Below are 12,424 nucleotides of genomic sequence, written 5' to 3'. Positions count from 1 at the left end.
GAGCTGGCCATGATGTGTGACATCATCTACGCTGGGGAGACGGCGCAGTTCGGGCAGCCCGAAATCCTGCTGGGGACGATCCCAGGTGAGCAGAGGTCGCACAGCCCCTTCGATAGGGCAGGGACAGCTGGGTGTCCCCACCCACTGTGCCCATCACCCCTTCCCCAGGTGCTGGCGGGACGCAGAGGCTGACCAGGGCAGTGGGGAAGTCACTGGCCATGGAGATGGTGCTCACTGGGGAGCGGATCTCAGCAGCGGAGGCCAAGGCAGCAGGTAGGGATGTGGGCAAGGCCAGCGACATGGCGACACCCCCCCAACCCTGCTGCCAGCTCCCTACTTGTCCCCTAGGTCTCGTCAGCAAGGTCTTCCCTGTGGACAAGCTGCTGGATGCGGCCATCAGCTGTGCTGAGAAGATTGCCAGCAACTCCAAGCTGGTGGTGGCTATGGCAAAGGAATCTGTCAATGCTGGTATGGGTTTTTTGGGGTAGGGGGCACCGTGGGAAGTGCTGGCTGCACGGTGTCCCCATCTTCTCTCCCTGTCCCAGCCTTTGAGACAACACTGGCGGAGGGGAACAAGACAGAGAAGCGGCTCTTCTACGCCACCTTTGCCACCGTGAGTGTGGGGCTGGCTCTGGGTGCATTGTGCGGGTGGAGCAGGGCCATGGCCTCCCCCCTCCCAGCCTCTACTCTTCCACTAGGATGACCGCAAGGAAGGGATGACGGCGTTTGTGGAAAAGCGCAAAGCGAACTTCACTGACAGTTGAGCTGCGATGGCACAGGTGTTGGCTGCCGTTTGTCACCCATGTGCCTCAGCTGGGTGTACACCCTGCCCCCAGCACCACATCACCCTGATTACCTCTGCACTGGGCAAGGCGATCCCTGTCAGGGAGCTCGACATCACTATTAAAAGGCTTTCCTGGTGCTGCTGCAGCATCGGTGTCCTTGCTGGTAGTCAAGCAGGGGCCCGCCCAAGCTGGGAAGTGTTGGGGTTTGATGAGATTCCCACACCGCACGAGGGTGATGGGCTGAGCTCCCCCCAGCCTGTCAGGGTTCCCCAAAGCTGAGAATTTTGGGGCTGCGCTGTGGTACAGAATCATAGGATCATTAAGTTTGGAAAAGACCTCCACGATCATCTGATCCAGCTGTCCCGCTACCACCAGTATTATCCACTAAACCCACATGTCCCTAAGTAGCACATCTAACCTTTCCTTAAACACCCCCAGATGGTACAGAACTGTAGAACTGTGCTCCTGGCAGAAACGAGGAGACAACCAGAATAAGGAGTGCAGAGAGGGGTTTACTGGGGGGCCACTGGGGAGGGCAGAGCCTCTCATCTGCAGACTGGGCAGGGCCGTAGCCCCACTCAGCCATGGTAGAGGTGGTCACGGTCCTTCTCAGGGCCGTTCTGCACCTCCATGGACAGAGCCAGGGGTTCCCCAAGGTCAGCAGGCTCCTCGGCCTCAGGCTCCACCACGGAGTGGTAGAGGTGGTCACGGTCCTCCTCCGGTCCCACCTGGACTTGGGGTGACCCTGCAGGGGGGAACAGGGGTTGTAAGTGGCCAAGGCAGTGGCACAGGGCCTGGGTGCTGCTAGGGCAGACCATCCTACTTGCTCCAACATCCTTGGTCCATTCACCTTCCTCTGGTGGCTCCACTGCTCTTTGACCCAGGAGGCTGGAAGGGAGAGCAGAAGCAGCATGTGGGGCAGCGGGGCAGGCAAATCACATGCAGCAAGAGCATTGCATTCCCCCTGAGGTGCCTTATGCTTGGGGGTGTTGTTTTGCCTGCTGCTTTTCCCAGCCAGATCCATCACCGCCCCCCTGAACAGCAGTGCCATGGTATTTCTTACATTTCCTTCACCAGATCCAGCTCCATGTCCACATCCTCCCCAACGGGGCCGCCGACAGCCTGCGGGAGAGAGGAGGGCATGCATGAGGGCAGTGGCTCCTTGCATCAGGGTTCCTTGCGCTGCATAGACTCACCTGGGTGCCCCTGGGGGCCAGCAGGAGGAGAGCAGTGCCGAGCAGGACAGCCGCACCGCACAGAGCCATGGCTGTGTCTGCCTGCACCTAGCCTTCGCCCCGCACTTTGTTCTCAGGTGTGGTGCAGCCACGTGTCCCCTGGTGTTCTGTGGGGAAGCAGTGCCAGCGCACCCTGCCCTGAACTGGTGCACCTACACCCTGCCGTACACTGGGACACATGCACTTCACCATGCACGACTGCAGCTGCACCCTACCATGCGCTACTGGGCTTTGCTGTGCAGGCGGGTGAACAGTACAGAAGGGGGTCATTGGTGTTTTAAGAAAGGAATTGGCTGCTAGCAGGGCATTGAGATGGGCTGTCTCAGCACACAGTGGTGTGGCGTGGGCCTGTTTTGTGGCTTGCACCCAAAGCCCCAGTGAGGTGATGGTGGACGTGCTGCATTTTGTCTATGTTATTCCAAGTGCTGCGCATGGCTTCAGTGGCTACAGCACTGCTAGGACTGCTGCCACTGTAATGGTTGAGCTAGCAGCTGCTGGGGCCTGGAGCAGCGCATGAGGCTGCGAGTGTGTGGTCATTTCCTCAGCAGCACCTCCTGCACGTGACAAAGCTTCCTGCTCACCTTGTGCCTGAATCCCAGTGGGGTTTTGGTGCCATCTCCCACCTGTTGCAGCAGGATGGTGCTGGTGGGCGCCAGTAGCAGGTGAGCAGCAGGCAGTCCTTCCATTTTAGTGCATTGGGTGGAAGTGGTGAATCTGGGGCTTGTCCTCTGCTCTTACCCTCGGGTACAGCTTGTGAATGAGGCAGAATAACTGGGAGGAGAAACAGCCTAGAGCTGGCTGTCCTTTTTTTTTTTTTTTTTTTTTGGGGGGGGGTTGTTTTGTTTTGCTTTTCTGGGGCATAAAACGTCTGCAGCAACCCAAAGCTGCTCAACCACCTCTTCTTGCAGTGCTGGATTTGGGCAGTGCTGGAGCCAGAGACAGCACCTCCAAGATTCATAGAATAGAATCACAGAATGGTTTGGGTTGGAAGGGACCTTAAAGCCCATCCGGTTCCAACCCCTGCCACGGGCAGGGTCAACTCCTATTAGACCGATGTTGCCCAAAGCCCCATCCAGCCTGGCCTTGGGCACTGCCGGGGTGGGGCATCCACAGCTTCTCTGGGCAGCCTGGGACAGCATCTTGCCACCCTCACAGTGAAGAATTTCTTCCTAATGTCTAACCTAAATCTACATTTAGTTTAAAGCCATTCCCCCTTGTCCTATCACTATGCCCTCTGACAAAGAGCCCCTCTCCAGCTTTCCTGTATCCCCCTTTAGGCACTGGAATGCTGCTATCAGGCCACTCTGGAGTCTTTTCTACTCCAGGCTGAACAATCCCAGCTCCCTCAGCCTGTCTTCACAAAAAGTGCTCCAGCCCCCTGATCATCCTTGTGGCTTCCTCTGGACCCTCTCTGACAGGTCCTTCCTGTGCTGGCTGCTCCTGAACTGCAGCTGGGGCCTCACGAGACCTCTCTTCAGCAGCACAGGGCTCCCAGGCTGGCGAAGTAGGGGGAGCTGGAAAGATCTCCATCTTTGAAGGCTGCAAGACCTCAGGGTGGCACCTGCCCACATCCAAAGTCCACAATGACTGGAGCCAGCCCTGCAGCCCTGCAGCCCCAGCAGCAGCACTGCCAGGGAGGAGCAAGCTGGGGACAAGGGATGGAAGAACCAAGCTCCAAGAGCCACTGGCCACGGGGGTAGTGTGGCACTAGAGACATGCCAGGGATGCCAAAGCTAAGCAGGGGTCACAGCACATGCCCTTAACTTCCTTGCTTGAAATAAAGTTTTCTCAACGGCACAAGCCACCCAGGAAAGGCTGGCCCATAGACTCTGCAAAAAGCTGATCCCCCCAAAAAGAGGCAGCAATGAACCCAGAGTCTGTGGTTATGATTTTTACTTATTTTTTTTAAGACCAAGGGTGGACACTCAGACACTTCAGAGTCTGGGAAAAATGAAGAAAGATGTTTCCAGATGGAAGCGTCAGAGCTAAACATACAAGGGGTAACACTGTGCAGCAGACTTGGTTTCTCCCGTGTGATCTTCATACCTCAGCGAGCCTGAGCCTGCAGGTTCAGGGACTTAACATTTTCAGTTATCTCAGCACAGAAATATCTCGTTAGGGGCTTCCTGCTTTGGGACGTGCTTTTTTTGATGGCCTGCCTCTGCTGCTGGAGGTCCCAGGGCAGTGCATGGTGCTTGCTGCACTGCTGAAGTTGTGGGTGGTGGTAGGCACCAGATGTGGGGTGGCATCCCTCCTTCTGTAATATCCTCCATCCCATTTATCCCTCCCAGTACCTGTGCTTCCCTCTGCACAGCCTTCACTCTGTCCCTGCCCTCCCTTTCCACATTTCCCTCCAACTCTCCACTCTACTCAGCTCCAGTTGGTTTGTTGGCCAGTGACTGCTGTAGCTGAGGAGCAAGGATAAAAGCTGGACAAACCAGCTGTTTTAAACAGATGAAACATTTTAAAACTCACAAGGAAATCACTTATGTCCCTATAAAAATTGCTCTCTGCTCCTATTTGCAAGGAGTTTTCAAAGCCTTTTTTTGCCCTTCCTTCTAGAGAGGAGAGAGGGATAAAAAGCAATTACAGATCCTAAGCTTCTTAGATAAATGGCATACCAGCAACCTCCTGTGATTATTTTATTTTTATTTATGGATGGAAATATCATCTCTATCATCAATTGATTTTGGGGTTATTTGGGGCAAAGGCCAAAGGTTCCTTCTTTCTGGCTCCACCTGCATTGCAAGACAGCAGCTTTACTCTCACCTCCACATTGTGGTGCTCTCTTGCAGGCTAGAACTTTTTGCTAGCAACTGGTGACAAGAAACCTAAGTTGACCCCACCCCATGTCCATATGCTGTCAAGAGGGCTGTTTGCACCATGATCTTTCAATAGTGTTGCTAGAAAACGTAAAAAAGTAAGCTAGACTGTGAGTGTTGTGCCTTGTTATCTGGGGGCTTTCAGACATTGCTCAGTACACTTAAGGGAAGATTGCAGAAGATACAGGTATGGCAAATTAATGTTTTTTTCTGCATGCATGGTTTCACTCAAGAGCAGTGCAGCCCTAAGCCACTCCAACAGCCCTTCTCAGACACTGCTCCATACAAACAAAGTCCTCACCTGCAGGTGAGTAAGGCTGGTAGGGAAGTGTGATACTTTTCCAGCAGGACAGCTGATGGAGCTGGGAGGATGCAGGGCTTCCTAGAAGAAGAGGGCATACAGTGGGATGTTTCTCTGTGTTACCCCTGCTGCATTTTTGGCAGTGATTAAGTCTGTGCAATTCTTGTGACTGTCTGGAGTTCAGAAAATCATTTACCAAAATCAGGCAAGGTACGTCTAGAAAGCTGCTACTAGCCAGAGGAGTCCTGCTGCTGACGAGGCACAACAACTCAGCAGCACAGAGGCAGACAAATTTATCTGTAGTTTGCTTTTGGGGGTATCAGAGAAGAGAGCTTTGTGGCTTATGGAGGATGAATATAAGCATAAGCAATATGTGTCGCTCAGAAATCCTCTCAAAAGGATGAGGTACGGAGACACAAAGGGACTGTAGCAAAGCACCTCCCAAGATATTTATGCATCCCAAACCACACAACCCCTGTTGTCTCCTTTCCACTTTCCTGTAATGGAGTGGATCCTTGCATGTGACTGCAAATATTCCTGCATGGCCACGGCGCCATCAATAATGTCTGCTGGTGGTGGCAGCTGGTGTCTTTTCATCTTGTGACTATCTCCAGTGCTTCAGACTTTCTTCCTTGGGCCTTTGAATCCCCGGGTGGCACCTTGCCCAAAGCAAATTGTGGATGGGACCCTGGAAAGAGAGACATCTGTTAACATGCATTTGTGAGATCTTTGCTCTTTGTGTATCAGCAGAGGCCCTGCTGTGACCATTCAATTATCAGGAACAGTCATGCTTTAAAATGAGAAGCTGGCTTAGCCCAAGAATGCAAGGCAATCGTGCTGGAGTTAAATGAGTTAAGTGATCTTTATTTGATATCAGTGCAGAACTGACTGCTGCACAGAGTAAGACTTGAAGCACAGGGCTCACCTGCAGCCTGTGTTAGGAAGTCTTGCAGAAACAATCACTTATTTCAGCTTTTGCCAGCACATTAAGCACTGCAGGAGCTCTGTAGGATACAAGTTGCTAGTGCAAAGGTCTGGCTGCACACTGATTCGCTTGGACAAGCTCTCAGTATGCTTATAACCAGCCCATTTCCCAACACCCATGCCCATCCGTTAACACCCCACCTCCCACAGGATCACTGGGATGTTTAATGCCTTGCATGATTTTCAGCACCCACAATGGGAAGAGCAAGGTATCACAGACACCAAAGCAAAATTTCTAAATCACCAAAGCCTATTTCAAAATACAGGGAAGTACTGTCTGCACATTTCATTTATGTGCTGGAGGGCTCTCCTCTCTATTCACAAGCAGGTACAAGCTGTTACAAAATGTAATATGCCACTGGGCAGTTAGAGTGTTTTTTTGTTTGTTTGTTTGTTTGTTTGTTTTTTGTGGAGGTGTATGATTGCGAAGGGCAGAAGCAACAGTAAAAGTGAGGCTTTCAGCAACATCTCTTATGACCAGGAGCATCATGTCAAATTCAAGATAGCTTTTCTTCCTTCCTTATAACCTGTTACTCCTGAAAAAGCAGTCGAGTTTAAAATGTCACTCTGTCAGCCACTTAGCATCACCTTAACCCCATGGACATGTAAAGCAACAGTTTTCTGTCACATAGACTATTACATGCTACTGTCAAAAGCAGACCTAGTACATTGTAGCATGTTGGTGAGCACTTTCAGACATGGTTTCACAACTTAGAGTTGTGAAACAGCTTAATTTTACAGACAAAGCGAAGTGCAAATGCCAATGAAAGTGTGAGGGAGCTGAGGTCCTTGTGTGGCACTCTGGGACAGTTGTGGGTGCACCATGTTTCTTCCAGACTGTGAGCCTGTGTCAGATGCAGCAAACTCAGAACAACATATCCCTTTGATAGCTGGAATAGTATAAGGAAAACCTGGAACTATTGGTGCTGAGACCAGGATACTTGAACTATATTGACCATTAACACTGTCGCTAAAATGTCAATAATCCAGGTGCTGGGAAGAGGGTGACACACTGCTTCAGTGACCTTTGGATCACATCACATGCTGCTACTGTGTATAGGTTTTATAGTAAGTGAATAAGATGATTCCAAAAGTCAAGGCAGTATTAGGCTGTTCAGATTTAATTTTCTGTAATGCTTTTATCTAAAAAACAGAAAACAGCAATGCTGATCTGGCCTTGGAAAAGGTAAGTAGGGTGTTCACCTACTTTATTTATACCTTGTCCTGTGACTGCATGGGAGCCCATAAAACTACAGCCGAACACAACAGCTTGGCCCAGAGTCAGCTAGGATGGGAAAGTGCTACAAAGCAGGACGGAAACTTGTTTGAATACTTTAGGGCTTAGACTCCAACAGAATTACCTTCAGACTGCCATTCTGCAGTACTCTGGGAAGAGATCACAGGCTGGCAGGGTAACAGAAACAACTTGCTAACAAGGCTTGCACAGCATACACACGGTTTTTATTCCTTATGCTTTTCTCTTTTTTAAAAAGGGCTTTTAAAATAAATAGAAATATTACTTCTTTTATCTTCAATACAGAGACACCCTGAGCTGTGTTGCACTATGAAATTAAGATGGTACTGTCCCAACCCTGGAAATTTTTGCCTGTGAAAGCAAGTGGTACAGACCTGGATTTGTAGAGTCGTTTCACTGGCACTGAGGGGCTGGGGCTGGCGGCTGGCTGAGGGATCTCCATGCTCTCACTGGGCCCTACTTCCATGGGGTCCACCTGGAATTGCTCCGAAGTCTCCATGCTGACATCCATTGGCACACTTGTACCCTGCTGCGTGGGACAGCTCATGTGCTTGGTGCCACTGCAGAGACAAAATTTTGTATCGTTTCTCAGAAGATGCCATGTGAGCCCAGAGCAAAGGAAACAAAAGGTATTTCATGATGAAGTTATAAAGCAGGTCAAGTCAGACTTTTGTGAGTTATTGCATGAAAGACATTTGGCTGCACAAAACATCCACAGAAGCCATAAAGCTGCTTGAGAGCTAAGCAAAAGTATTTAGCACTGCTGCATTATAGCACACAGCTTAGTCCCTAAGTTTTATTCTTCTATCCATAAAGCATAACTTATTCACAGGCTTGATTCCCACCTTAGGTTGGACAGGACCTCTGAAGGCCTTTAGTCCAATACTCTGCCTCAAACAGGATTTACTGTATGATTGGAGCAGGTCACCCAAGCAAGCGTTGAAAGACTCCATAGACCCAGGCTCCCTGTCCCTTTGGGCACCCATCACATGGCTGCACCCCCATGGCAGGAAAGGAATTTTCTCTCTATCCCATCATCCAGGTCACTGACGATGGTTTTAAGCAATATCAGTCCCTGTATTAATCCCTGTGGTAAATGCAGCGCTCGAAATGAGCAGCCAGCTGGGAAAACCATCCACTAAATTTACAAAGGCTCCCTATGCTCTATGCACACTTTTCGGGAGTGGAATATCACAAAGAGTTGCAGATAAAGCAGGAAACATGCAAAAGGTGACGCAGAGAGATGTTGGACTTTGCATTTAAACTCGAGAAAGCATGAGAGAACTAAGACACACTTCAACGTTAAGATAAGGCAGAAAACTTAATTTCTGAGTCTTATAAGATAAAAACTTGCTTACTCCAGAAAGGGAGCAAACCAGCAGAGAAGCACAATACCACCTCTACTTAGGAAAGCCAGTTGTGATATTGCAATTCAGCAGTTACCTTTTCACTTTCTTTGGTCTACCAAATCGGAAGTCAGCAGGATAAAGGTGAATGGTGACCAAGTGATCCTTTCTGTCTTTGCTGCTCTTGAATTTCTCTGTGCAGCCTTCTACCAAGCACTTGAACTGAAAGCCAGGAAAAAAGGACATCACTGGCAAAGGCAACCTATGGGAGGGTGCAGGATCATTTTGGTGGGTTCCCCTGCTCCTTCATAATGTCTGAATGGAGCAAAAATAGAAGTTAAAGAAAATGTGGCTTTCCCACTCTTACTGCCTTGCCAGCATCCCGCTACACACAGGACAACTGCCACTTCCACAGGACTCATCCAGTGGAAGACTCACCATGTTCTGTTTCTCGGCCATTATCTGGAAGAGTGAATCATGCCACTCCAAGATGTGGATATCCAAGAGATGCCCTGAAGGAAAGGAGCGCTTGCAGAAGGAGCAGACATTCCTGTGCAGCGTGTTGTAGTGGTGCTCATAGCCCTCCAGGGTGTCAAAGACCTGGGAGCACCCAGAAATGTGACAACAGAATTCAGATACCCTACGAGGAAATTAGGATGATAACAGTATGTTACAGCCATACTCAATATATAAATTGGTGCTTTAATGTAAGCTACGTGTATCTCTTCAGAAGATTTTATTTAACTGTGGCCTTTTTAAGAAAGGGAAGAAGAAAAATTGCGGCCTGCAGCTCCCTCACAGGGAGTGGAGGGGCAGGCACTGAGCACTGCTCTCTGGAGACAGCGACAGGACCCGAGGGAACGGCAGAGAGCTGGGACAGGGGAGGGTCAGGCTGGGGGTTAGGGAAAGGTTCTGCACTCAGAGGTGGTCGGGCACTGGGACAGGCACCCCAGGAAATGGGCACGACACCGAGCCTGACAGAGCTCAAGGAGCGTTTGGGCAACGCTCTCAGACACAGGATTTGGGGTTTGAGTGGTGCTGTGTGGAGCCAGGAGCTGGGCTCGGTGATCCTTGCGGGTCCCCGTCAGCTCGGGGTATTTGATGACTTTTTCGTGAACAATCCGCAAACCAGACGAAAGACGCAACGGAGTTAGGATCGTAACGGTGCCGATCACGGGGGTCCCCTGCCGGCTTCCACAACCCCAGCACCGAACCTGGGTCTCTCCGCCTCCTCGGCCCGGCCCGTGAGGGCGTCCCGCAGGTAGAGGTGCCTCTGCACATCGCCATCCTGCAAGAGGAGAAGCGAGCTGGGGGCTGCCCGCGGCCGTGCCGCTGCCCCCCGCCCCGCCCCGCCCCGCTCCGCCTCACCTCCAGCAGCGGGTGCTGCGGGCCCAGGCGCAGGCGACGCGGGGCGAAGGAGAAGGGCGGCTGCGGCGGAGCCCGGCGGGGCGGTGGGGCGGGGGGCGGCGGTAGCCGCTCGCAGCGGAGCAGCGCCATGGGGCCGGGCCGAGCAGCGCGCAGGCGCCAGCAGCGCTTCCGTGGGGAGGCGGTGGAGGCTTCCGGGCAGAGTCCCGCGACGGGCTGGGGCTGGGGCTGGGGTAGACGAACGGAGTCGCAGGGTGAGGACGGGGGACGTCTGGGCGGGAGAGGGCACGGCGGTGGCGGCCGGGAGGGAGCGGAGCCGCCGCTCGGGGCTGGCCTCGGGGCGGGGACCCCCCGCTCGCTGGCTCTTCTTCGAGCGGAGCCTCTCGCTGGGGCCTTCAGGCAGCCGCTCCAAACGGGTTTCTTTCTTTTTTTTTTTTATTATTTTTCTTTTTTTTATTTTTATTTTTTTATCTTTTTTTTTCTTGTTCTTTTTTTTTTTTCCCTTTTTCTTTTTTTTTTTTTCCTTTTTCTTTTTCTTTTTCTTTTTCTTTTTCTTTTTCCTTTTTTTTTTTTTTTGGCAAGCCAAAAGCGCGTCCATGCTGTTGATGCTCAGCACATGTAAGGCTTGCGGTGTCAAACCCCTCACTGGTTACTCTGTCCTGCTCTTTTACTTGTGGCCATCGTAACCGCAGACTTTAGCGGTTAATTTTGCATTCATCCGTTTGTAATAAAGGGCAGTAGAATGTAAAGACCCTTCAGCGTGGAAGAGCGGCTGTTGAATAACTCCAGAAGCAATGGGGGCATAGACAGTTTTGGCTGTGTCTGCAGCATGTTCTCATGAGTTCAGTATGCCAGCTCTTTTTGTAAAGAGGCAGTAACTTGGCAACTAGTGTCACTTCCACGATGAAAACTCTTCTGCTGGCTCACCTGCATCTAAAGTGAGCAGAGTTAAACTAGGCCAGAGTTACAGTTTTGCTAGCTTTCTCCCCTTACATGTATTTCTTTGTTCCAATTAAATGTTTCCTGTGTGGGCTCATAATCAAGTCAGGAAATGTTGCTTGTGTGGTTACATTTCCATATGTAGAAGCAAAATAATATTTCACTGCCTTTCTGTGCACCATGCAATTGGTAACTTTGGGCAGGAATATGAGCGAGTTCCGCATCCACCACGATGTCAACGAGCTGCTCAGCCTGCTGCGTGTTCATGGAGGGGAAGGAGCCGAAGTGTACATCGATCTTCTACAGAAGAACCGCACGCCGTATGTTACCACCACTGTCTCTGCACACAGTGCTAAGGTAAATGGTGTGCTGTAGTCATAGCTGAGATGTGCTAAAGTCTCGTGGGCAGATTTGCTGAAGCATTGTTCTTCCTTTGCAATGCTTCTAAAAGTGACACGGTCTCCCACAGCATTCTCCTGGAAAAGCTGGCAGCCCACAGCTTGGACAAGTACACTCTTTGCTGGGCTAAAAACTGGCTAAATGGCTGGGCCCAAAGAGTGGTGGTGAATGGAGTGAAATCCAGCTGGTGATCAGTGGTGTTCTCCAGTGGTTGGTGTCAGGGCCCTTCCCCTTTAATATCTTTACTGATGACTTGGATGTGGGAATTGAGTGCACCCTCAGTATGTTTGCAGATGACACCAAATTGGTGGGGAAGTGTCAGTCTGCCAGAGGGTAGGAAGGCCCTGCAGAGGGACCTGGACAGAATGGGCAGAGGCCAAGGGGATGACATTCAACATGGCTAAATGTCGGGTCCTGTACTTTGGTCACAACAACCCCATGCAACACTACAGGCTTGGGGCAGGGTGGCTGGAAAGCTGTGCAGAGGAAAAGGACCTGGGATTGTTGGTTGATGCTTTTCTGAACATGAGCCAGCAGTGTGCCCAGCTGGCCAAGAAGGCCAACGGCATCCTGGCTTGTAGCAGGAGTAGTGCAGCCAGCAGGACCAAGGAGGTGATCGTCCTCCTGTACTCTGCTCTGGTGGGGCCACACCTCGAGTGCTGTGTTCAGCTTTGGGCCCCTCACTACAAGGACATTGAGGCCCTGGAGTGTGTCCAGAGAAGGGCTACAAAGCTGGTGAAGGGCCTGACACACAAGTCCTGTGAGGAACGGCTGAGGGTTTTAGTCTGGAGTAGAGGAGGCTCAGGGGAGACCTCATTGCTCTCTCCAGCTAGCTGAAAGGAAGCTGTGGAGAGCTGGGGTTCAGCTTCTTCTCACGGGTAACTAGTGATAGAACTAGAGAGATTGGCCTCAAGTTGCACCAGGGGAGGTTCAGGTTGGGAATTAGGAGACATTTGTTCTCAGAGAGAGTGATTAGGTATTGCAATGGGTTGC

General features: G+C 51.2%; 3 protein-coding genes across 5 annotated transcripts in view; 2 read left to right on the top strand and 1 right to left on the bottom strand.

Annotated features, from left to right (window-relative positions):
* Positions 1-6: 6 nt before the first annotated feature.
* Positions 7-931, top strand: ECHS1 (enoyl-CoA hydratase, short chain 1). Its single transcript, XM_035330633.1, has 5 exons — positions 7-85; positions 169-273; positions 349-468; positions 546-613; positions 699-931. The coding sequence occupies exons 1-5, from the start codon at positions 10-12 to the stop codon at positions 762-764; spliced, it is 435 nt and encodes a 144-aa protein (XP_035186524.1). The 5' UTR covers positions 7-9; the 3' UTR covers positions 765-931.
* Positions 932-3,898: 2,967 nt separating this feature from the next.
* ZNF511 (zinc finger protein 511) lies at positions 3,899-10,309 on the bottom strand. Of its 2 annotated transcripts, none has more exons than XM_035329950.1 (6): positions 10,097-10,309; positions 9,943-10,016; positions 9,167-9,368; positions 8,826-8,950; positions 7,757-7,990; positions 3,899-5,831 (listed from the first exon to the last, which is right to left on the bottom strand). In XM_035329950.1, exons 1-6 carry the CDS (start codon positions 10,223-10,225, stop codon positions 5,762-5,764), a joined length of 834 nt encoding a protein of 277 aa, XP_035185841.1. In that variant the 5' UTR covers positions 10,226-10,309; the 3' UTR covers positions 3,899-5,761. The 2 variants fall into 2 exon arrangements, with proteins under 2 accessions (XP_035185841.1, XP_035185842.1); XM_035329951.1 differs by having other exon boundaries at positions 7,757-7,942; positions 10,097-10,302.
* Positions 10,295-12,424, top strand: part of TUBGCP2 (tubulin gamma complex associated protein 2) — a 26,081-nt gene continuing 23,951 nt past the window's right edge. For both annotated transcript variants that reach the window (XM_035329949.1, XM_035329948.1), the window contains exons 1-2: positions 10,295-10,347; positions 11,236-11,389. In XM_035329949.1, coding sequence (XP_035185840.1) covers positions 11,240-11,389 — 150 coding nt within the window. In that variant the 5' untranslated portion in view covers positions 10,295-10,347; positions 11,236-11,239. The remainder of the gene's footprint in view (positions 10,348-11,235; positions 11,390-12,424) is intronic.

The sequence above is a fragment of the Oxyura jamaicensis genome, chromosome 6, assembly GCF_011077185.1.
Source record: "Oxyura jamaicensis isolate SHBP4307 breed ruddy duck chromosome 6, BPBGC_Ojam_1.0, whole genome shotgun sequence".
Lineage (NCBI taxonomy): Eukaryota > Metazoa > Chordata > Aves > Anseriformes > Anatidae > Oxyura > Oxyura jamaicensis.
Note: the sequence above shows the minus strand (reverse complement) of the source record. Positions and strands in the feature narration are given on the sequence as shown.

Bases quoted from the DNA above. Each gene is read 5' to 3' on its own strand.
- ECHS1 (XM_035330633.1), top strand. From the start codon at position 10: ATGATGTGTGACATCATCTACGCTGGGGAGACGGCGCAGTTCGGGCAG. The intron at 274-348 runs GTAGGGATGTGG...CTTGTCCCCTAG, and splicing joins AGCGGAGGCCAAGGCAGCAG to GTCTCGTCAGCAAGGTCTTC. The intron at 614-698 runs GTGAGTGTGGGG...CTCTTCCACTAG, and splicing joins TCTACGCCACCTTTGCCACC to GATGACCGCAAGGAAGGGAT.
- ZNF511 (XM_035329950.1), bottom strand. From the start codon at position 10,225: ATGGCGCTGCTCCGCTGCGAGCGGCTACCGCCGCCCCCCGCCCCACCG. The intron at 7,991-8,825 runs GTAACTGCTGAA...CCTTTGCTCTGG, and splicing joins AGACCAAAGAAAGTGAAAAG to GCTCACATGGCATCTTCTGA. The intron at 5,832-7,756 runs GTCTGTACCACT...CTCTCTTTCCAG, and splicing joins AAACGACTCTACAAATCCAG to GGTCCCATCCACAATTTGCT.